At 40.5% G+C, this 24,833-nt stretch overlaps 1 protein-coding gene across 5 annotated transcripts in view; it reads right to left on the reverse strand.

The window, feature by feature from the left end:
- The window catches only part of adcy2b (adenylate cyclase 2b (brain)), a 627,652-nt gene that overhangs the window by 405,423 nt on the left and 197,396 nt on the right, over positions 1 to 24,833 (reverse strand). For 4 of the 5 annotated variants that reach the window (XM_087986815.1, XM_087986818.1, XM_043689618.2 and 1 more), the window contains exons 2-3: positions 12,412 to 12,938; positions 2,690 to 2,887 (exon numbers count right to left, since the gene is read on the reverse strand). In XM_087986815.1, coding sequence (XP_087842941.1) covers positions 2,690 to 2,887; positions 12,412 to 12,609 — 396 coding nt within the window. In that variant the 5' untranslated portion in view covers positions 12,610 to 12,938. Of the gene's footprint in view, positions 1 to 2,689; positions 2,888 to 12,411; positions 12,939 to 19,732; positions 19,819 to 24,833 lie in introns of those variants that run through there. The other variant, XM_087986817.1, reaches the window with a different exon arrangement.

Here is a 24,833-nt window from a genome sequence, read left to right on the forward strand (position 1 = left end):
TGTCATTCAGGCACTGGAAAGGTTCTGCCCAGTGTCTTCAAACTGCTGAAAATAAAACCAACATTTCTCACCCTTAATAAATGCCACTTTCACAGAACTTAAAATCAAAAACCTATTGCTTTTAGAACATAGAACATAGAACAATACAGCACAGAACAGGCCCTTCGGCCCACGATGTTGTGCCGAACATTTGTCCTAGCTTAAGCACCCATCCATGTACCTATCCAATTGCCGCTTAAAGGTCACCAAAGATTCTGACTCTACCACTCCCACAGGCAGCGCATTCCATGCCCCCATCACTCTCTGGGTAAAGAACCTACCCCTGACATCTCCCCTATACCTTCCACCCTTCACCTTAAATTTATGTCCCCTTGTAACACTCTGTTGTACCCGGGGAAAAAGTTTCTGACTGTCTACTCTATCTATTCCTCTGATCATCTTATAAACCTCTATCAAGTCACCCCTCATCCTTTGCCGTTCCAATGAGAAAAGGCCTAGCACTCTCAACCTATCCTCGTACGATCTATTCTCCATTCCAGGCAAAATCCTGGTAAATCTTCTCTGCACCCTCTCCAAAGCTTCCACATCTTTCCTAAAGTGAGGTGACCAGAACTGCACACAGTACTCCAAATGTGGCCTAATCTAACCTAACTTTATCAAGTTCCCAAATAATAAAGTTAAAAATCACATGACAACTGATTATAGTCCAAAAGGTTTATTTCAAAGCACCAGCTTTCGGCACCTCTACATCCCAAATAATAACAATAAGTTATAAATGTTCATCATACATGGAAGGGCAATGGAGAGTGAATGTAGCATGCAGGACTCTGTGGGTATGAGTTGGTATGAAACGCCCATGGATGGTTTTGAGAGGACAGAGGGTTGGGTACAGGACAGAGATGACATGAATTGTCCATGGTGGGCATTTAATTAAGGTATTTTAGAATGCAAATGGAATTGTGTCCTTCATTACGAAAGGGATTGAGTTTAAAAGAAAGGAGGTTATGCTGTAGCTGTATAGGGTGCTGGTGAGACCAGACTTGGAGTATTGTGGGCAGTTTTGGTTTCCGTACTTGAGAAAGGATGTGCTGGCACTGGAGGGGGTGCAGAGAAGGTTCACTAGGTTGATTCCAGATTTGAGGGGGTTGGCTTATGAGGAGAGACTGAGTAGACTGGGATTATATTCATAGGAATTTAGAAGAATGAGGGGGGATCTTATAGATACATTTAAAATTATGAAGGGAATAGATTAGAAAGAAGTAGAGAGGATGTTTTCACTGTTGGGTGAAACTAGGACAAGAGGCTATAGCCTCAAAATTAGGGGGAGCAGATCTAGGGCCAAATTAAGAAGGAACGTCTTCACCCAGACAGTTGTGAATCTGTGGAATTCCATGCCCAGTGAAGTAGGTGAAGCTTCCTCATTGAATGTTTTTAAAGCTAGGATAAATAATTTTTGAACAATAAAGGAATTAAGGGTGATGGTGAACAGGCAGGTAAGTGGAGCTGAGGCCATGAAAAGATCAGCTATGATCTTATTGAATGACAGAGCGGGCTTTCTGGGCTACTCCTGCTCCTGTTTCTTATGTTTGGAGAGGAATGGGAACTTGGGTTTGAGGATGAGGGGCTGTAATGGATATAGCTAGAGGACCAAACAAGGAACTAAGTTGGTGAGTGTAAGAGTCATCTCAGCAGAACATCTTTGCACTTTCCCATCCCCTGTAGCCCATTAATTTCAGGGATCGGTTGGCCTGGCTCTATCCTAATTCAAATGTGTGATACTGGAAATGCACAGCACGTTAGGCAGCATCAGAGGAGCAGGAGAGTCGACATTTTGGGCTTAAGCCCTTCATCAGGAATAAAGAAACTCTATCCTACTCCTGACTCCCCCAAGCAAACACTGGGTTTAACGGGGTCCTTAAAGCTCAAGACAAGAGTTGGGGTCTGCTGAGTCAGAAAATTTCTCGACTTAGAACATCCATCTCTAATAACTTAAATCCATTCCAAAGTATTGACTGGTAAAGAATTTCAGATGTACTATTTTAAAATGTAACTTTTTCCTTGGCTGTTACAGCATAATGCAAATTTTTTCAAGTAGAAAACTCTCACATCAATGTTAACATTATAACTAATACTGATGTTAAAAGTTAATTTATATTGAACATAAAACATGAGGCTTTATATAATAGTGAGGCATTCTGTAGCACTAAGCATTGTATCATGCAGTGACGATAAGTATAAGTTTAAATTCCTATTTAGTGACAAGTCATTGCAGGCTTTACATGCCTGTTCTCTTGGGCAGTTTGAAGAGCTGCTTTTACAGATTATTAAGTATAGGTTACTATCTCAGTTTCAAGAGTTCCAAGACATGGTTAAAAATACAAATAGGAATAGCCACTAATTATGAAAACATAGGTAAGAAATGATAACTGAAATCTAGCAACCTCACAATACAACTATTTGTACTCAAATTACACAGCATTTCTTGTTTTCTTTTCAGAATTGTCATCTGTCTTATCAAGGATGAGCAGGTGCAATATAATAAAAGAATCAGTTAAATTTGTTCTGTTATTGCTTTCTCAAATCTAACTTTAGTTGACAATATATTTCAAAAACAAAATCTGAAGGATATTACATCTCAGCATGGTTCATTAACTGACATTTGCATCTTATTCCTCTGTAGAGTTCTTACCTGGTCCCAAGGAGAAATTATTCCACCAAAGCACATGAACAGGTAACCCATAGCAACCAGACATGCCCAAACGACTAGGGAGAACACATGCAATAGTTTTCTGAAAACAGACTCCACACAGACCAGAATAAAAATTGTGAGGAATATAGCCAAGGCTGTCGTAACAGTTATTAGGAAAGCCACATGGTCTTCAATGTCCTGGGGAAGAGAGAAATGAAAAGCTGCCTCAGTATATCACCATGGTATATTTATTCATGTAATAAGCTCAGTTATGCATCAAAAAAGAAAACAGTTTTTTTTTGTTTTTAGTTTCAGAAGTTTCCAATATCTGAACTGTCATTCAAATAGTAGGCTACATTTACACAATATAATTAAATCCGTACCTTCAATCAGTTCTGTTTATTTTAGGAATGCATTGTAAATCTGTGTGTGACAATATATAACATTTGATTCAAATGAACGTTTAGTCATCTAAAACTCTTCCATCTCCACAGATACTAAACTGTTAAGAGTTTCCAGCATTTTCTGTATTGGTTGTTGTCATATTTATTGCAGTTGGGAAATAGATATTACTGACTTGCACCAAGTGCAATTAAAATTTATATTTATAATGCTGCAATCCAGAGTATCTAATTAAATGGCTATAATTAGTATTATGTCCACTGGAGGTGGTTAATTATTTATGAAATAACTCTAAGCACTGAATTACCCATAAATTACTTCACCAATGAATGTTTTCAAATTGCACATAAACATGGAATATTGGGCTCACTGAGGTTTCAGCCTCCTTTCAATTTCCTGTCAAGATTATAAACCTTCAAAACAAGTTGTGGCTCATTAATTATAGCCTTTATAGGATGCTGCTTCCTACTCCTATCATATGATGTCTCATGTGTTCTTTTAATTGACAAAACAAAGACCAGAAGGTAATAAAACACATTCTGCTTTGCGAAACAGAGACTAGAGTTGAAGCTTATTGTCTTGTACTTGTCAAAACAATAATGCAAGAATTATACATGAAAAGAAAACACAACATTTTATACAGAATGAGAAGAGTGTTCTGACTGGTTGTGCCATTATTGGCACAGAGATGCAGCAAAACAGTTAACTGTCAATCTTAATTATCAGACCAGGTAGGTAGCTTCTGATTGGTCAGGGTGTAGCCATGGAGCACAGCAGAGTTTGACTATCTCCAAAACCCTTACTTTTGTAAAAGGTGCAATCTATATACAAATTCCTTTTCCCTACATGGGAACCCTGATTGGGTTGACAAACAATCAGGGAGCAAATTACAGGAATTTGACCCAGTGACCGTGAAGGAATAGTGATATCCAAGTTAGCATGGTAAGGGATTGGGAGGGGAAATTGCAGGTGGTGGTGCCCTTGTCCTTCTAAATGAAAGTGTTTGTGAGTTTGGAAACTGCTGTCCAAGGATCTCCGATGAACTTCTGTAGTGCATGTTGTAGATAGTACACACTGCTGCTAATCAGTGGTGGAGGTGGAGGTGGAGGAGGAGGATGTTTGTGCATGTGGTGTCAATCAAGTGGGCTACTTTGTCTTGGATGGTGTGAAGCTTCTTGAGTGTTGTTGGAGATGCACCCACCTATTTCATCACACGCCTGACTTGTATCTTGTAGATAATGGACAGGCTTTGTGGAGTCAAGAGGTGAGTTACTCACCACAGGTATTCCTAGCTTGTGATCTACCCTTGAAACCACTGTAGTTACTTGGTGAGACAACTTGAGTTTCTGGTCAATGGTAATCCCCAGGATGTTGATACTGGAGGATTCAGTGATGGCAAAACATCCAATTCCCAACATCTGAGTAAGTAACACTTGTCTACCCGCTGCAATGGCCACATTAAGCAGGCTTCAAACATCAATACTAACTGGTGGCAGCAGTGCCTTCTGCTCTTGCGTCTTACAGGGAGACCCATCCTCCCAAGGACTAGCCATCTCCTGGATAGGACAGGTCCTTGACATCCCCAGTTAATAATGTTAGATCGGCCATCATTGACACTGTCTTGGACATTCCAGCAATATGGATGAGGATATCTCCAGTGGGCTCTGTAAGGATACACAGTGTTCAACACCGACAGGTCAGCAGATGTGAGGGAGAAACACGCCAGGTCACTGGCAATCAGATGACTGCTGGAAACCAGGCATCTGCTGAGCCCACGACAGGAGGTGACCCTGTGGTCAGGTGCCAAATTTCATCCCAGATGCAGAGGGAGGAGAGGCAGATGTCCAGGTAGCTCTGGCCCTCAAAGCTGAGAAGCTGAAGCAATGCAGTCAGTCTATTAATACTGCTTGTTATCCTAACCGTACAGTGGAGCAGCCAGCCTGTAACCATCTATCTGCCTCCATGGGCAACTTGGGGGGGGGGGGATGGTGAGCTTTGAGCCTAGTCCAGGTGCCCCATTCGCATAGGTGACAGATGAGGAATCCAGCCACAGGAGGAGTCACCCACAGGTCCTCCACACTCGGGAAACTATGGAGATGGCTGGGACCTCCAACTCCACCCTGCCTGCCCCCTCCAACCATTGGAAGTTCCAACCAAGGAGGGTCAACTGGATCTGGCAAGAAGCCCATCCGGACACTAATATCTCTGGTGCCAGTCAACCAAATCTCAAAGGCCAAAGTGTTCCATTATGGAGCAGGCCCCCCTCTATCTCACCTGTGGAGCTCATTGCATTGCAGAATGTTGGTGGGGCGGGGGGGGGGGGGGGGGGGGGTGGGGGGGTGTGTGGCGGTGTGCGAGGAAGGAAAGAGTCTTCTAATGAGATGTGTGCAATGGCTAGAAAATTCATGTAAATAGTTTGTTCAGCATACAATGTGATGTACATAGTTTGTTAAGTCAACATTGTCATGTTGAAAGTTTGGTTTTCCAACTTCTATTAAGCCAATAATTATTATGTTTCATGAACTCATGTGTTTCATCATTTCTACGATTGTCCTGCATCTGTTTTGCCTTTAGATGCTTGTAGCACATTGAACTTTTTGGCCAGTGACCAGGCACATTGACAGAGGGTGAATGACAAGCATCAAATACAGGCATCAGGCAAATGTGCAGTGACAGAGCAAAGGTGCAGGCCTGGTAGGCAACCTGGGCCATGTCATTTAAGAAGTTCCTTTCACTATGCAGTTCCTGTACCTCTTGCACATGGACACTGCTTGTTACTGGTGTGCTCTGCCAAACCCATCTGCCCTTGCAGGCTGCAGTGACAATGCCATTGGAGGCTTGCAATGGCTCCTTGAAACTGAATTGCCAAGGTCCATGGGGAAGAGTATGTGCAGCTGATGCTAGTGGACCATGTCCTATTTTGCAGTTTGGCAGTGGGAAAGATTGAAGTTTTTTAAGCATGTGACAGACTAAATCTGCCAAAATTCTACTCTGATTTCCATGTTGAGTTTTCCTGTTAGTTAGTTTGTATTGCAAATTTGTAAGATCACATCCTGTGGCAAGTTGGTTTGTTAACAGGGTGTTTAACAAGGAATGTTAAAGGGCAGTTAGGAGTCAACCACATTTCTGTGGGTCTGGGGTAGACTAGATCAGAAATTATTGCCAGTTTCCTTCCTTAAAGGACATTAGTGAACCAGATGGGTTTTTCTGATTATATTAAGATCCTTAATTCCAAATTTGTTATGTTAAACAAGAAAATCTTCTTATAAAGACTCTCTCGTGGTCCATCCTCTAATACTAATAATTAAACAGATGTTTGGACTTAGTATAGAAAGAAGGATCAGTGGCAACAAACTATACCAGCCACAAGTAACCACTGGTTAATAACCATAAGTTATGGTAATAGTAGATGACCTAGGATTCAAAATTGACAAAAAGAGCCCTATTATTTAAAAAAGGAGGAAGTTGGTAAATGGTAATGTGCAGACCAGTTAGAATAACATCACTTGTAGGCAAAATGATTGAAGCTATTATTAGGCACTTAAACATCATAATATAATTAAGCAGAGACAACATGGATTTATGAAATGGGAAATGCCTTTGACTAAACAGTCAGAGTTTAAGAATGTAACTACTAAGATGGATAAGAGGGAACTAGTGGATGTAGTATGTCTGGATTTGCATATAACGTTTGATAAGGTGCCATCCAAGACTATTTTGCAGTCGGCAAGCTGAAACTATCATGATACCTCAAGTATCAGTACTTGGGCATTAGGAATTTACAATTTATATTTATGGCTTTGTGTTATATTGTTGGTAAAGAGCTAGAAATTAATTGTCATGTGAGTGTACATCTAGGGTGCTCGATGTCAGGCACCAAGGAACAATATTTCAGTCTACCAGTCACAATGCAGCATGAAATAAATACACACAATGAAGATCCAGCAATTTGAAATTAAATGAGAAGACTATAGAACATATCCAAATTACTAACAATAAAAGATGTACCTGAGGAAGTAAGTGTGAGGAGGGTGCAAAGAGGCTGCAGTACAATGTAGATAGATCTGGGCAATTGATTTTGGAATGGAAAATAGATATGTCACTAAACAAAGAGAATATGAGGAAGCCTTTTGTTTAATGATAGGTAGCCAATTTTTAAGACAGAAGATGCAAAGTTTAAATACCACACTAGATAATACTGTACTGGAATTCCAGATTTGAATTCTAGGTTTACATCCAGGAAGTAAAACACATTCAGTGGCTGTGCCTATTCCAATATATGGGTTGTGACAGCCCATCATTGTAAAATTAACAACCATATTGGACGGTATAGAGATAGTTATGGGCATATCTGGAGCATTTGCATCACAGCTGCCTTTGTGGATTCTATGCCAGCATTTTAAATACATTAAGGCAGTGTATCTCAAACTCTTTCCCACCATGACTCCACGTTGAGGATTTAAAATAGTTGCCAACCCTCAGGGAGATGTCAAAGAGCTGAGTGGCAGGATTGGAGGAAGTGGGAGAGATCCATGAGGGTGTGGGTGGCGGGGAAGATCTGTGCGTAAGGGGTTTAAGATGCTTGAGAGCTGGGGGTGTGGGTTATTATGACAGCAGGCATTTATTAGGGCAGGGGGCAGAGCTGTTATGACTCGGTTGAAGACTCACAGAGACTGATGCTACCTTGGGTGCACACAACACCAACATTTCAGTATGCTGACACTCTATTGGACTGCTTCATTAAGAACATTATGCTGCAACACCAGTAAACAGTTAGATTCCTACAGTTTGAAATCAGACTACTGAGTACATTTTAACAATTAATTTTCTAAAGCTCAAGTTAAAGATTGCCTTCTGCATCTCTCTGATGTATTTATTTGAGAAAAGATGTTCTCTGCACATTGTGTTATGAAATGAGTTTGAGAGTTTCTTACATATAGCACAAAAATAAATTGGATTTATCTTAATCCTTGGATTGTCCTTAAATTCTTATTGAGTTTATTGATCTCATTCTCCTTTAAATATATATTTCTGTTTCTTTGTCAGGTTTTATTTCATACTGTCCCTTTCACTTATTCTCAAACTAATTTGACATTTTGTTTTCATGTTCCTTCAATTTTCAGTATACCTATTTGCTTTTATTTCTTACATTTTTTAAATTTTATTTTTCTATCTTCATATTAAATAGTATTGCAAACTACTCGCACTGACTTTAAATACCATTTAGATTGCATACATGACTCTATATACAGAGGGGTGCGATAAATATTGGAATAAGCCAGAGTATAGTCAACGTAATCTGACTATGTATAACATACACAGAGAATACTGGATAAATTCAACACATCTGGCAGCATCTGTGAAGAGATATACAGAATTAACATTGAATCCAGTATGAGTCCTCTTCAGAATTAAAAGGTGGTGAAAATTGTTTAAATACACTTTTGACAGAGGAAGAGGCCCAGTACAAAAGACAAAGGTTTGTTAATGATAGAGAATGAGAAGGAGAGATGTAAAATGAGTGTAAATTAAGGTATGAAATGGAAAAGGGTAACTGGGCTCAATATATTAACTCTATTATCTGTCTACATAGGCTGCTGGACCTGTTGAGTTTCTCCAGTAATTTTTGTTTTTGTTTCAATTTTCCAGCATCTGCAGTTCTTTATTTTACTTTTGTGATAGGGTCCTCCCTATGAAAATGAGGCACAAATAAGACAAAGCTGTTGGAGGAAGGGGCAAGAAGAGAAGGGGGAGACGATGTGAGAAAAAAACTTTAGTTAATATCCATTTTTACATCTATCTTTCTTGTCCTCCTTAATTAAGTTTCCAAAGTTATTGAAATCAATACTGAAATTTTGAGGCTTTAAAACGCCTAAGTGAAAAATGAAATATTGTTCCTTGAGCTTGCATTGTCCCGTGTTCGAACATTGCAGCAGGCCCATGACAGAAATGTTAGCGTATGAGCAAGGTTGCTTACTGAAATGGTAAGCAACTGGGAAGTCAGGGTCATTCCAACAGTCAGATTAGAGGTGTTCTGCAAAGCAGTCACCCAGTATGTGTTTAGAGTCATAGAGTAGTACAGCACAGAAACAGACCCTTCGGTCCAATTTGTGCATGCTGGCCATAGAATCCCTATAGTGTGGAAATAGACCATTCAGCCAAATGGGTCCATACTGACCCTCCGAAGAAGCCCATCACCCTATCCCATCCCTGTAATCCTGCATTTTCCATGGCTAACACACCTAACCTAGGCATCCCTGAACACTGTGGCAATTTAGCATGGACAATACATCTAGCTTGCACATCTTTGGACTGTGGGAGGAAATCGAAGCATCCAGCAGAGACCCACACAGACATGGGGAGAACGTGTAAACTCCACACAGGCAGTGACCCAAGGATGGAATCGAACCTGAGTTCCTTGCACTGTGAGGCAGCTATGTTAACTACTGAGCCACTGTGCCACCCACCAAGTATCCCAAAATGAATTAATCCCATTTGTCTGTCTTTGGCCCACGTCCCTCTAAACCATTCCTATTCATGCAATTGTCCATATGTCTTTTAAATGTTGTAATTGTACCTGCCTCTGGCAGCTTATTTCATAGTGCAGCACTGTGGCTCAGCGGTTAGCACTGCTGCCTTACAGCGGCAGGGACTCAGGTTAGATACCTGCCTCAGACAACTGTCTGTGTGGAGTTTGCAAATTTTCTCCGTGTCGGCATGGGTTTCCTCTGGGTACTATAATCCCAAGATGTGCAGGCTAGGTGAATTGGCCATCGTGTTAGGTGCACTAGTCAGGTGTAAATAAAGGGTAAGGGAATGGGATTGGGTGGGTTACTCTTTAGAGGGTTGGCGTGGACTTGTTGGGCCAAGTGACCTGATTCCACACTGTAAGATATCTAATACATGCACCACCCTCTATGTGAAAAAATCTGCCTCTCAGGTCGCTTTTAAATCTTTCCCTTCTCACCTTAAACCTATTCCCTCTAGTTTTGGACCCCGTACGCTTAGAAAAAGACCTTGGCTATTCAGCCTATCTATGCTCCTCATGATCTCAGAAACCTCAACAATATAAAGGAGATTGCATTGTGAGCAACGAATAGATTGATTTAAAACAAAAAGTGAAATGCTGCTTCATCTAGAAGGTATGTTGGGGGCCTTGGACAGTGAAGATGGAAGAGATGAATGGGTAAGTTACACCTTCTCCAATGCATGGAATGGTGACTTGGAGGAGTAATGGAGGGTTGGACCAGCATGTCACAAAGGGAACAGTCCCTGACAGTGGAAAGGAAGGGAAGATATGTTTGATTGTGGAATCCTGCTGGAGGTAGCAGAAATGGTGAAAGATGGTCCCTTGCATACAACATAGCCACATGACCCATATTGTTTACCAACAAAAGAAGTCAAGATACTCTTGTGCATAACGTAGTAACTTTATAGCACACATTGAATTAATGGAAACTGTGCATGCTATGACTTTTAGAACTGGTTCAGTATACTACCGCTCCAGCATACCAGCACTTGGGGTTCAGTGTCACTGATTGGGAGCAATCTACTTTGCATTGAAAAGCTTAGCTGAGAGATTTTCATACTACATTCATGCCACAATGAACACAAATGAAATGTTAAAATCTTAGTAAAACAAAGGGGTTAGATAAGAGTAGGCCTTGCAGATGGCATAGTATGCACATTTCATAAATCTTTAATTATTATGGTGTTTCTTAGTCTTGGATTAAGTCAAATCTCAGTGTCAAAAGATTATGCTTTTCCATTTATTGTGTCCTCATTCCAGTTTTGCTTCCTAAAAGCCTTGATTTCTTTTTTGTGTTTGCCCAAACTCAATAATCTTTTGTGTAGTTCATATTGCAAAACCACTTCTCTTTGGTGCTTTGAAATTTGCTTCATGTGTACTAAGAAGGATCTCTTGACTACATTTCAGAATATAAAGCACAATGTATTCATTCTGCATGTTGCAGACACTGTATTTCTAAGAGCAGTTCATTGACTGTGAAGAGCTTTAAAATGTCCTAAGGCTGTGAAGGCAAGCTATAGCAATTGTATATATATATCTATTTTCTTTAAAATCAATGACAATTTATAAAAATGAAATCAATGTTCAAGTTTGCACATGAATGATCAAGATACAATTGCATTTTTACTTTTCTGGCCATAGGCTTTCCTACATGCTGCTGCGGAAGGTATTTATAAATGAGGAGATTTTGAATTTTATCTGATAGGTTTTCTCAACATTGCTTTTAGGGAAAACTATAATTTTAAAATTCTTTGTTTTAACAGGAGCACATTCTTCCCCTGCCATTTTTATTCTTTTTACATTTCAAGTAATGGTACAGCACGATTCTGGTCTTCTATCTATGAAATGTGTAAAGAGACTACATATTTCGGTGTCACTTGACACAGAAAACTTTGAAGACTATTATAGTCCTGCCCTCTCCACTGAAGATTAATGCAATTCTGTATTGGTGCTGGTATTGAAAATTATTAGGTCAGCACACATCAGGGAACAGTTGCTCCTAGTATCATTGGAAATAAACAGAATTAAGTCAAAATTGGACAAGGTAGAAGGAGGGATAAACAACCTTCTGTCAAACATATTGTAATAATTATGTCGTGGAACAGGCATTGAGGAGGAATACCTGTAGTTCACAAAATTTTAGTTGCAGTAAGTTTATAAAACATATTATTAATTCTGCATGTTGATTGAAAGCGATTATTCATTACATTCAGAACACCATATTTTCTTTGTTCTTGAAGATTTTGATACTATTTTCAAAATCCATATTTTTAAAATTCTCAAATTATAGAATTCTATAATTTCCAAAATTGAACTTTGACAGCCTGAGGCTGTTTTAATGTAAGAAGGAAACATAGAATCAGATCTAAGGAGATGGGATAAACAACCCTTTCCCTTCAATTTTTCCTTTATATATGATACAAAAGTTTTAAGAACTTTGCAACTTATGTGTTAGGATGTTGCACCTTGTATGGACTACCTTGTATTGCATTCTTTGGTTTTGGATCAGATAACAATTATTAACTGGCCCTGCAATCCAACAGCATATTTTAATCCAAGTTATTGGTAATTTTCATTGATAAACAATTTTACACAATGATTCTCATTGACAAAAATAGTAGCACTGGTAAAAATGTGTGTGAATTACATAAAATATATTCTTTAGACACAAAACTTAGATATACATAACATATAAAAACAATAATGCTTACTTCATTATAACAATTCAAAATATAACGTCATCTATTTTATAAATAATTTCAGTATAGTGTTGAAACAGAAAGGATCTTACCAGCCCTAAAGCAAAGAAGACAGCCAGTAGTGACAAACAGGCTCCCATCACAATCAAAAGCAAGAAAACAATCAAAGGATGCTGCTGGCTCATGCAGTAATACGACTCATACAGCCAGTCGGTTGACTTTTGTTTGACAGGGACATCATCAGTTCGATTAAGCAAGTATCTCCTTCTCCTCATTGTGTCTTGCCACATAGAAATCAGCAATAATGCTTTTCAACTCTCAATTAATTGGCACACAGTCAGCAAGGTGCAGCTGAGGGACCACATTTAAACTGTATTGCTGAAGCAACATGTTGAGCTCCAATGAAATAGAAGCAGACTGTAAGCTAGACCAATGTGCATAGCAAAGGGTGCACTCATCTCAATCGAAGCGCAGCATCCTAAAGAACTACTTCCCCTCTAATAACTGATGTCAAACATCAATAGCAAGGGGTTTTCGATGGATGGACGGCTTCATGAAAATTCTCTTGTTCCTATTTTTTTTTGTAATCAGTCCTCTATTTATTTGCAAAAAATATAGCCTAGAAAAAAAAATAGATCAATTAGTTAAATCATTATTACATAACATGTAGACACATGCAGGAAATACTAAATTAGATCATGAATCTAATAGACCTTGGAGAGATATTTTTCCAAGCCTGTAGGATAATTAAAATGTAATCCTATCATATAAATAGTAGTTCTACATTCTCCCTCTCGTAATTTCAAAATGTATCAAATAGTATCTGAAGAACCACAAATGTGCACAATATGTCACACACAAAAACTTATGTTTTTCAGGTTGCATGTGCATAATAAAGAAACCATATGACATCTGCACGGGAGAAATATTATTTCTAACAGGGGATTGTGTGTCATTTCCACAGCTGCTGTAAGAAGCTGAGTAAATAGCAACTCATCCATCAACTACATAGCTTGTTGTGCTTTCAAACATTCAATCCTCTGTTACAAGGGGAATATAACTTTGCACATTTACAGGATACAAGTATAGGGCATGTAAAAGACAAATCCAATAGTCATACCTCAGCAGATAAGTCAAATTTCATTTGATATGCACTTATCACAGTGCAGGTAATGTGCTTTCTTTTAAATGGTGCAAATTTTTAAATGGTGCAAATTTTTTTGTTAATTTATGTTAACTCTCAGATTTAAGTTTCATGGAAACCCACAAGGCAGTTCGATCAAGAGGTAGTTACATTACATTGAATTCCACCAATTTGTAATATAGAACTCATAAAAACTGAATCATACCTTTTTTTTTGGCAAAGTGTGTGCTATGTTGATTCTCTTTGAAGAATTTTTCACCATGAGGCCCAGCAAGATTTCTCACCGTATCTTACAAACTTGCCTCATTATCCTACCCCAATGTCCCTAACATACAATCCTAGCCCTATTTTACCACATGCAGCTCCAAGGAAAACTCACCACTCACCAGATATTGGCTGAAAGGTTGGCATTCATTGCAAACACGCCTTCTTTGAGAGACCACCATGCACCTGACAAGCATTGCCAGTTCAGCATTGCTTCTTATCGGTAGTGTAATGGCACAGCGGGCACAAAACTAAACATTCCATGTCAAATAGCTGACATGGCCGGCATTTCTTCAGACACGAAACCTCACTCTCTCACCTTAGTCATTGTGTAACTACCAGATCACATTTACCTGTCTTTAGTAGCATCCGTCTGAAGAACTTCTCTGAGTCCTGATATTTCTTCCTTAATGCTCAGTAGTCATTTACATCTTGTAATTGTCCAGTCAAGTAACATCATACAGAGAGCATTCACGCAAGTCCTAACATGAGCTTTTGTTGACAACCAGCAAAAGGGAACACAAAGGAAATTTTAAAAGTCTGTGTTCACACCCACTATTAGACTATCAGAATACAGCAGAATATAGATAGATTGGAGAGTTGAGCAGAGAAATGACAGATGGAGTTTAATCCGGACAAATACGAGGTGATGCATTTTGAAAGATGCAGTTCCAGAGCGAACTATGCAGTAAATAGAAAAGTCCTTGGGAAAATTGATGTACGGAGAGATCTGGGTGTTCAGATCCATTGTTCCCTGAAGGTGGCAACACAGGTCAGTAGAGTGGTGAAGAAGGCATACAGCATGCTTTCCTTCATTGGTCACGGTATTGAGTACAAGAGTTGGCAGGTCATGTTCTAGTTGTATAAGACTTTGGTTCAGCCAAATTAAGAATAGTGCGTACAGTTCTGCCACCACAAAATGATGTGGATGCTTTGGAGAAGGTGCAGAGAGGTTCACTTGGATGTTGTCTGGTATGGAGGGTGCTAGCTATGAGGAGAGGTTGAGTAGTTTAGGGTTATTTTCATTGGAAAGGAGGAGGTTGAGGGGGACCTGATTGAGGCCTACAAAATCATGAGAGGTGCAGACAGGGTGGATAGCAAGAATTTATTTTCCCCAGAGTGGAGGACTCAATTATGAGTTCAAATTGAGTGGAGAAAGTTTAGTGATACATATGTGGAAAGTTCTTCATGCAGAGGGTGGGGATGCCTGGAATGGTGGTAGCATCGTTTAAGATGTATCTGGATAGATACATGATGGACATGGAGCAAAGGGATACAGATCCTTAGAAAATAGGCAGCAGATTTAGATAGAGATTATGGATTGGTGCAGGCTTGGAGGGCCGAAGGACCTGTTCCTGAGCTGTAATGTTCTTTGTTCTCGTTGTTCAATAGGTGTGAAGCTGAAAAAGCACAGCAGGTCAGACAGCATCCAAGAAGCAGAAAAGTCAACATTTCGGGATGACGAAGGGTCTTGGCCAAAAATATTGACTTTTTGTTCTTAGATGCTGTCTGACCTGCTGTGCTTTTCCAGCTTCACATCCATTGATTAAAAGGTTATTTAGATTTTCAAGATATAACAGAACATGACCTCACTGCATGATTATCTTATAATTCATACTGTCATCTTTCTCTTAGTCTTCAGATGGAAAGATCTGCACCTAGGCTATAATTATTTATTTTCCATGCTTTACATCCTCTTTTGCTCCCTGAGAGGCTGTCTGTTTACACCATTTGCAGTTGCTGCTCTGCAACAGAGCAGGATTTTTTTTATTGCCGAAGTATCTTTTTATCCTTTCAAGAGTATTCTTTATCAAAATGGTTATGTGTTTCGAGCTGCCTGTCTACAGAAATATGATTAAATTCCCCTGTCTTTTCTTTCCACCAGTACTCTTTATGACTGCCCCAGGATCTTTTATTATTCTTGTAGTGATTGGAATGAGATCCATGATTGGGGCTGTTATCCTGGCCGCAGCAGTGAGCCCTGGATGACAGATATAAACAGGAGTTTCAGATTCTCCCCTCAATCTAGGGACTGGCTGTGAGCTGGCTGGTCAGAGCTCATGTACTGTGCACATGTAAGTAAAGGGGGACTCGGTGATGGGATACTGGCCTCAGTGCAGTTGTTTCAATCTTATGTGGTAACTCTGTCCAGAGAACACAAGTCTGGCTGTGAAAGTCTGCCATATGTAGCTGCCAACCCCTTTCGGTTACCTTATCATAGACTCATTGGGATGTACAGCATGGAAATAGACTCTTCGGTCCAACTCGTCCATGCCAACCAGATATCCCAACCCAATCTAGTTCCACCTGCCAGCACCCGGCCCATCCAAATGCCTCTTAAGTGTTGCAATTGTACCAACCTCCACCACTTCCTCTGGCAGCTCACTCCATACATGCGTGAAAAGGTTGCCCCTTAGGTCTCTTTTACATCTTTCCTCTCTCACTTTAAACCCAATCCCCCTCTAATTCAGGACTCCCCGACCCCATGGAAAAGACTTTATCTATTTATCCTATCCATGCCCCTCATGATTTTATAAACCTCTATTAGGTCACCCCTCAGCCTCCGACGCTCCAGGGAAAACAGCCCCAGCCTGTTCAACCTCTCCCTATAGCTCAAATCCGCCAACCCTGGCAACATCCTCGTAAATCTTTTCTGAACCCTTTCAAGTTTCACAACTTCTTTCTGATTGGAAAGAGACCAGAATTGCACGCAATATTCCAACAGTGGCCTAACCAATGTCCTGTACAGCCACAACATGACCTCCCAACTTCTGGCCCGCCTGGCACACTAACCTCATTCCTGAAGAAGGACTTATGCCCTAAACATCGATTCTCCTGCTCCTCGAATGCTGCCTGGCCTGCTGTGTTTTCCTAGCATCACATTTTTCAACTTCCAACTCCTGTACTCAATACTCTGACCAATAAAAGAAAGCATATCAAACGTCTTCTTCACTATCCTATCTACCTGCGACTCCATTTTCAAGGAGCCAAGAACCTGCACTCCAAGGTCTCTTTGTTCAGCAACACTCCCTAGGACCTTACCAATAAGTGTATAAGCCCTGCTAAGATTTGCTTTCCCAAAATGCAGCACCTCGCATTTATCTGAATTAAACTTCATCTGCCACTTCTCAGCCCATTGGCACATCTGATCAAGATCCCTTTGTAATCTGAGGTAATCTTCTTCATTGGAGGAGAAAGTGAGGACTGCAGATGCTGGAGATCAGAGCTGAAATTGTGTTGCTGGAAAAGCGCAGCAGGTGCTGCCTGACCTGCTAATCTTCTTTATTGTCCACTACGCCTCCAATTTTGGTGTCATCTGCAAACTTACTAACTGTACCTCTTATGCTCACATCCAAATCTTTTATGTAAATGACAAAAAGTATTGGACCCAGCACAGATCCTTGTGGCACTCCACTGGTCACAGGCCTGCAGTCTGAAAAACAACCCTCCACCATCACCCTCTGTCTTCTACCTTTGAACCAGTTCTATATCCAAATAACTAGTTCTCCCTTGTATTCAGTGAGATCTAACCTTGCTAATCAGTCCCGCATGGGGAACCTTGTCGGACGCCTTACTGACGTCCATATAGATCACATCTAACACTCTGCCCTCATCAATCCTCTTTGTTACTTCTTGTGTCAGCTAAAAAGCCCCAAGTGGCCATTTTGTCAAGTTTAGTCACAGGTTACTACAACACTGCTGACCCTAGGCACTGTCTGAGCCAATTTTCTGCTTCAGCATACATATAGAAAATGGCAAGTGATGGCAGGGCACACAACCTGTGACAGTCACGGTCAGCACCAGGCTGAACATGGTCACCAAGGATCCCCTAGAACTTTCACATCCTTGTTAGTATTATGAAACAGAAAATCAATGGATACCTTTTGGGCTGGAGGAAGGTTTATAGTGGAGTTACCAAGCTGTCACGTTTTTTCTGTAATGTACATCTCTATGACTCTCTGACACAGGCAAAATGGAGAAAATTCTACTTCCTTAATGTATCTAACAATTCACTGAGCAGGTGTCACATAGACTTTGCTCTTATTTAATCCCAGATACTGCTACGAAAACTGGTGCAGTCAAATTAAGCATGACCCTTAGTCCTTATTTTATGCTTGGAGTAAAGTGCACTCAAACTTCCTCTTTGCACAGGATCTCCCAGGTTCTAGTGGGCCATGAGATAAGCAAAATAATGTAGACCATTGGAAACACTCACTAAGGTACCGCCACTGGACTGCTATCTAAGTGATGTATATGCCTAATACTGCCTCTGGTCTTCTCTGAAAATCCTGATGAGACACTTGAGGGCAGAAGCTTGGTATATTCTGATAGTGCTCTTTTAATCATCAGCCAATTATGAAGACAAACATTCATCCTTTCTCTCCTATAGCTTCTGGACATCAGGCAGTATATTTCAACCGAAGTGGCTTCTCTGGGCACGATAATGTTCTTGGGTATATCTTAAATGCTGTGAGTGTACTACTTAGACAGAAACAGGAAGGAAACCAGAAATATGAACATTTCTGGGGCCTTGAAGCACACAACTATGAAGGAGCAGACACAATGGAAATGCTTTGTCAGAAGAGATGGACTTAAATTTCAGGAGTAGATGATTAGTTTTCTTAGCTTTGGATGAATCGTGATGAGTTTTCTTTTAAAATTAATTCATGCCAGTAAGAAAGTATCATGTATATCTCTCAAGTCTCCACATTTATCCCCATGAGAGTAACTGTGCTGCTATTTGTAAAGTTAAGATTGCCGAAGGATCCCGGGAAAGAATCTGGGTGACTGTCAGTCTACCTTAGAGGGAACTGGTGAAATGTTACACTATGCTATAGATGTAGGGAAAATGTGGGCATGCCAAATTAGAGCACAGGAATAGGAATAAGTTTCCCTTGAAGTTCCCTTGGCTGGGATGTTTTCACTGCAGCACTGGAGATTGAGGGGTGACCTTATTGACGTTTATAAAATCATGAGGGGCACAGATAATTGTGAATAACAAAGGTCTTTTCCCTAATGTGGGGGAGTTCAAAACTAGGGGGCATATTTTTAACGTAAGAGGAGAAAAATTTAAAAAGGACATGAGAAGCAACTTGTTTACATAGAGAGTGGTTCATGTGTGGAATGAAGTACCTGAGAAAGTGGTGGATCAGGTACAGTTACAACTTTTAGAAATCATTTGAATAAGTCCATGAATACGAAAGGTTTGCAGGGATATGGGCCAAGCACAGGCAGGTGAGATTAGTTTAGTTTGTGAACATGGTCGATGTCAACTGGTTGGACTGAAGTGTCTGCTTCCGTGCCTTATGACTCCATGACTCTATGAAGCTTTTCTTTCCAGTGGTGCATGGTTTAAGGAGAAAGGATCATTGTTCCATGACAACAAAAAATGTTGTTAGGAACTGCACATGGCCTTTAGCTTAGAAGAAACCAGTGTGTAGAATCATAGAGTCATGGAATTATACAGCATGGAAACAGACCCTTTTGGCTCAACCCGTCTGCACCATACAGACATTCTAAACTATCTTGTCTCATTTGCCAGTGTTTGGTCCATTTCCCTCTAAACCCTTCCTATTCATATACCCAAGCAGATGCCTTGTAAATGTTGTAACTGTACCCTACCTCCGCCAACCCGTCTGGCAGCTCATTCCACACACGCACCACCCTCTGTGTGAAAAAGTTGTCCCTTAGGTCCCTTTTAAATCTTTCTTCTCTCACCTTAAACCTAGGCCTTCTGGTTTTGACTTCCCTACCCTGGGAAAAAGACCTTGGTTATTTAGCTTATCCATGCCTCTCATGATTTTATACACCACTGTCAGGTTAATCTTCAGCCTTCGACACTCCAGGAAAAACAGCCCCAGGCTGTTAAGTGTCCCCCAATAGCTCCAACCCTCTAATCGTTGCAACATCTATACAAATCTTTTCTAAACCCTTTAAGGTTTAACAACAGCTTTCCTGGAGCAACAAGACTAGAAATTAATGCAGTATTCTAAAAGTCACCTCACCAACATCCTGTATAGCCACAAGGTGAGGTCCCCATCGGACTCTAACTTGCACAAAACTTGCTTTGCTGTGCCACCTTCAGGGACATCTGATACAAGCACCTAAAAAGTACAGAAAGTTTCAGTGCAGTGCTTTCCAGGCATAGAAGGGGAGAAAAGATACAACAGCTGTGCATTCTTTCTACTGCATTGATTTTACTAGCAGTACCTAAGATGACATCGTTAGCACAAAATGGGGCTCATGGTGAACAGTATCAGAATCGCTTGTCTATTGACTTATTTTGCTGTAAAACACAATTTTACCCATAATTATTAAGAATACAAATTAGAATTCAAAATTCTTCAATGCTTCCTCCCCAACAGTGCTACATGAGGCAGCATGATAGCTCAGTGGTTAGCACTGCTGCCTCACAGCGCCGGGGACCCAGGTTCAATTCCCACCTTGGGCAACTGTCTGTGTGGAGTTTGCACGTTCTCCCCGTGTCTTTGTGGGTTTCCTCCGGGTGCTCTGGTTTCCTCCCACAGTCCAAAGATGTGCAGGTCAGGTGAATTGGCTATGCTAGATTGCCCATAGTGTTAGGTGCACTTGTCAGAGGGAAATGTAGGGGCATGGGTCTGGGTGGGTTGCTCTTCGGAGGGTCGGTGTGGACTTGTTGGGCCGAAGGGCTTGTTTCTACACTGTAGGGAATGTAATCTCATCAGATGTACCTACACAATGTGCTCTTGATAAAATTATGATGGATCACCATAATTTACGAAAATCAATTATGTTTCATCAAAAAGTGTTGGCCTTACCAATGTCTCTCATAACCAAAGAACAAATAGAAGAAAAAACAAATAAACCGAATAAAGCTCATCCATGTAGAAGAACTCCATTTTTTTCCTAGTTTGAAAAAAACAGATATATTCAAACAGAAGCTACAAGCCTGGAATGTCATATCTATTGAAGTCAGGAGTCACACACACCAGGTTATAGTCCAACAGGTTTATCTGAAATCAAAGTGAAGTGACCTGATGAAAGAGCAGTGCTCCGAAAGCTTGTGATTTCAAATAAACCTGTAGCAGTATAACCTGGTGTTGTGTGACTTCTGACTTTGTCCACTCCAGTCCAATACCGGCCCCTCTATATCTGTTAAGACTGATGTGGAAGCCAGGTCAGAGGCACTTCACTTTGATTTCAGGCATGTTTGAGCCCTTACATACTTTCGTTCAAGAAAAAAGAACTGATTATTGAATTCAACACATACCTGACATTGTATCTTTCCAATCTACTCAAAAATTGCATAGACTGGAACACACTGGCAGCTGATTTTTTTGTAACGCTCCTCATCAGTTAAAGAACATGCTGTGAAACAGAAGGTCTGGCTAATAACATCAGTGTAGACTCATCAGACTGCTACTGAGGAGAGGGACAAAGCTGCACAAGCCTCTATGATGGCCATAATTGAGCAGATAATAGAACTGCTCAAAATGTGATTCAGGTGGATATACTGCTCAGGCAGTGCACGACAATATACCTCAGAAAGAGTATCCTGCATAATTGCTGTCTATTTCACCTTCCACAACTACACTCAATAACAGGGGAATATCTTGAGAAAGGAAAAGGTGGAAGGCAAAGAGGTCTCCTCCAAAGGAAGAAGGGAAAGTTGATGATTGTGATGTGGGTAAGGACATTGCTTAGTGTCATGAAGAGGCACTTTTATAGAAAGTTGTAACAAAAGATGATATATACATGCATATATAAAAAACTTTTGGAATTTGTATTTCAAATTAGTGGTGGTTACTTCTAGATCAGTGATTTAATCCAGAGTAAATCAACATGAGACAAGGATAAAAAGGTCTACGTTAAGGTTGAAAGGTAGGGAAGATTGAATAAAAAAGGAATGAACTAAAATTGCGCTAAATCAAGTAAAATTGAGGTCTAGTGGGGCCGTGACAAAGCAATTGTCCCTAGTGCAACATAGATGCCTTGTAGCACAGATAACCAGGCACCTGTAACTAGGATTATGCCTATCAATTTAAGGGAAGTACTGGACAATATAATTAGAATATTTAACTTTATAAAACTCTGAACGACACATCGTTCCCATTATATCAATAAAATGGGCAATATGGTGCCTCAGTCGTTAACACTGCTTTCTCACAGCGCTGGGGACCCGGGTTCAATTCCACCCTTTGGTGACTGTCTGTGTCGAGTTTGCACATTCTCCCACTGTTTGTGTGGCTTTCCTCTGGGTGCTCCGGTTCCTCCCACAATCCAATGATGTGCAGTTTAGGATTGCCCATGCTAAATTGCCCACGGTGTCCTCCAGTTGTTTCTCCGAAAGAACATAGACACAGACAAGTGCAGGATTGTGCAGACTACATGGACCAGCCATGGGAAATGCAGGATTACAGGGATGGGGGTGGGTCTGGGTGGGATGTTTCTCGCAGGGTTGATATGGACTCAATGGGCTGAATTTGATTCTCCTGCTCCTTGGAGCCTGAAGAAGGGCTCATGCCCGAAATGTCAATCCTCCTGCTCCTTGGATGCTGCCTGACCTGCTGCGCTTTTCCAGCAACACATTTTCAGCTCTGATCTCCAGCATCTGCAGTCCTCACTTTCTCCTTGAAGATTTTAACCTACTGCGAATCCTCTTGCAAGGATGCCTTCCTTGAAGAAGCTCTCTTCCTCCCCCTGAAGAAGGGCTCATGCCCGAAACGTCGATTCTCCTGCTCCTTGGATGCTGCCTGACCTGCTGCGCTTTTCCAACACATTTTCAGCTCAATGGGCTGAATTACCTGTTTCCACACTTGTAGGGATTCTATGTTTGTATGAAATGAGAAGTGAACATTCCACACCAATGTTCACTGGCTTTCTCATGGAGAAGCGTTGAACAGTTTTTTGAACTGCACTTTGAGATGAAATTAGTCTTCACCGATCACCAGTTCTCATGTCTGCAAGTTTCAGTCTGGCTTGTACCTGGGCTACCTCTCAGACCTTTATTTCACCTCACAGAACGAAATGTAGGACTCCAAAGATTGAGCACGACAATATTAAACATCAAGGAAAAGACTGAAGCCATGATTGAAAAGCTAGAATTTTGGGCTGAATATCATGGAGGAAAACTACGCGAAATACTTCCAAGCCTGTACAAATCTCTGACAAATAACAAATCAGGCTTGCAGAGCAATTTTAAAGATGACAGCAAGGAACATACCACTGAACATGGGCTGCGGTTACTGAGCACCTCCCAATGGACAACACAAACAGTCGTGTTTGCTACTCTTGCTCAAATTTTCCTGCAATTGCCAGAAATGAGAGCTGCCATAAAGATCAAGAGACCATCTTTGTCATAGCAACTAATGGTACACTTGAGTTTGAGTGCCAGCCAAAATGATTGGCAGATGTTTGTGGCCAAATGGAGGCAGAGTATCCTCAGCAGTCAGACAGTGCTACGAGGGCTTTGATGCCATTCTCTACAATGAAAGCTGGTGAAAAACTATTTTATCTTCTACATTGGAATAAAATCAAAGTAGCATTATTATTTGTTTGTTAAAAAAATTTGCCAATAAACTTGTTGCCCATTTCTCCCAACTTCAAATTCTTACAATCTAATAAATAAGGTAATCCATGATAGTAAAACATTATTGTATACACACTAGTCATGTGCAATTATAATGATTTTCAAAACTAGTGGTCATTAGAGAGGTACCGCTTTAGCAGTACACAAAAGTTGTTAACTTTAAATAAGATACATGATTAAAAAAACTTGGGCTCTCCAATATGTAATATACTATAAAATGCTGATGGTAAAGATTGTTTCAATTTTGCTCTTAAGAAAAGAGATACCAGCAAGATGGGTGTGCCTGCTTTTCATGGCAAAGTCCTCTGTGCATCCCCTCCTAGTTGAGATAAACTTCGAACATCCATTTTGTCCCTGTTTCCTGGCTCATGCTTAACCTAACATTTGGGCTCTGTGAAGCCTCAGGAATCAGTGTAAACCAGTCTAAAGCTACTGACTTAACAGTTACACATTCACAAAAGTACAAGGTATGTTTTGTATCAGATTTCATTTAAATTGCAAATAATTTGTTTCTACTAAATGAGTCACAGAGTTCAATGTTTTGTAAATGTTATGATGAAATCCTCTTTTGGGTTGTTAAATGTGACTGATCCAAGTATTTGCTACATTCTATACTGCTTAGGAACAAGGGCAGGGCCTATTGAAATATTTTCAACAGATCATTCAGAACAGTTTAAATGTTACCGAAAGGTCCATTTTAGACAGTTGAACAGAGACAATCAGTGGACAAGATTGCTACCTTCAGGCACCTAGTCAACCAGTTACTTAAAAGAAGGGAGAAGATGCTCTCAGCCAAAACAGAGCTGCTGTAGAAGCTTTGAGGCACCAGAACTCAGCCTGAGTCTAGGGAGCCATATGGTGCAGCTAAAGCTGGAGTTGGGGCTCAGGGAACACCCCTGAAGCTGTAGGGCTCAGAAGAAACCATGTGTATTTAATAGGTCAACACTGATGAGAGTGAGGGTGAAGGAAATGCACAGGCAGTAATTTCCTTTGTGCAAGTGAGGAAGATTAGAGCTTGGGGGGAAAGAAAACAAGGGAATCTCAGTTTGGTGAAGCCAGCTTTCTGTGAAAAGCTAAAATTGTGCCTATGAGTAGATGTTGGAGTGCAGTCCCAGTTAGCGTGTGAGCTGTCAATGAGGCATCAGTGATGAGGCACTTTTTCAACAAATTCCAAAGCTACATGTTTTAAGAAGAAGAAGCAGGAAATGTTTATAACATTTAATGAGGCATCATGACCCATGGTGTCACTAATGTTTGGAGGTTTGATGAGAAATCTGAGAGATCTGACTGCATTTGCTATTTGAAATACTCTGTGGGGTGTTTGACATAAGTATATCAATAACCCATATTTTCTTTAGGTTAATTCTGGAAATGTATCATTTTTGTCAAGTTTCATGGAGAACTGCTCTCTGTGAGGCCTAAAGAGTTTCCTCATATGGTCATTTGCCTCATTAAAAACTTACCATGTCTGTAAGTCTGATATCTCATCCAATCTCAACTAATTCTTCAACGTACTTTAGCTGGAGAGCCCCGCCATT

The sequence above is a fragment of the Chiloscyllium plagiosum genome, unplaced genomic scaffold (genome assembly GCF_037043375.1).
Source record: "Chiloscyllium plagiosum isolate Xiang-an unplaced genomic scaffold, Cpla_swu_hap1 HiC_scaffold_5, whole genome shotgun sequence".
Taxonomy (NCBI): domain Eukaryota; kingdom Metazoa; phylum Chordata; class Chondrichthyes; order Orectolobiformes; family Hemiscylliidae; genus Chiloscyllium; species Chiloscyllium plagiosum.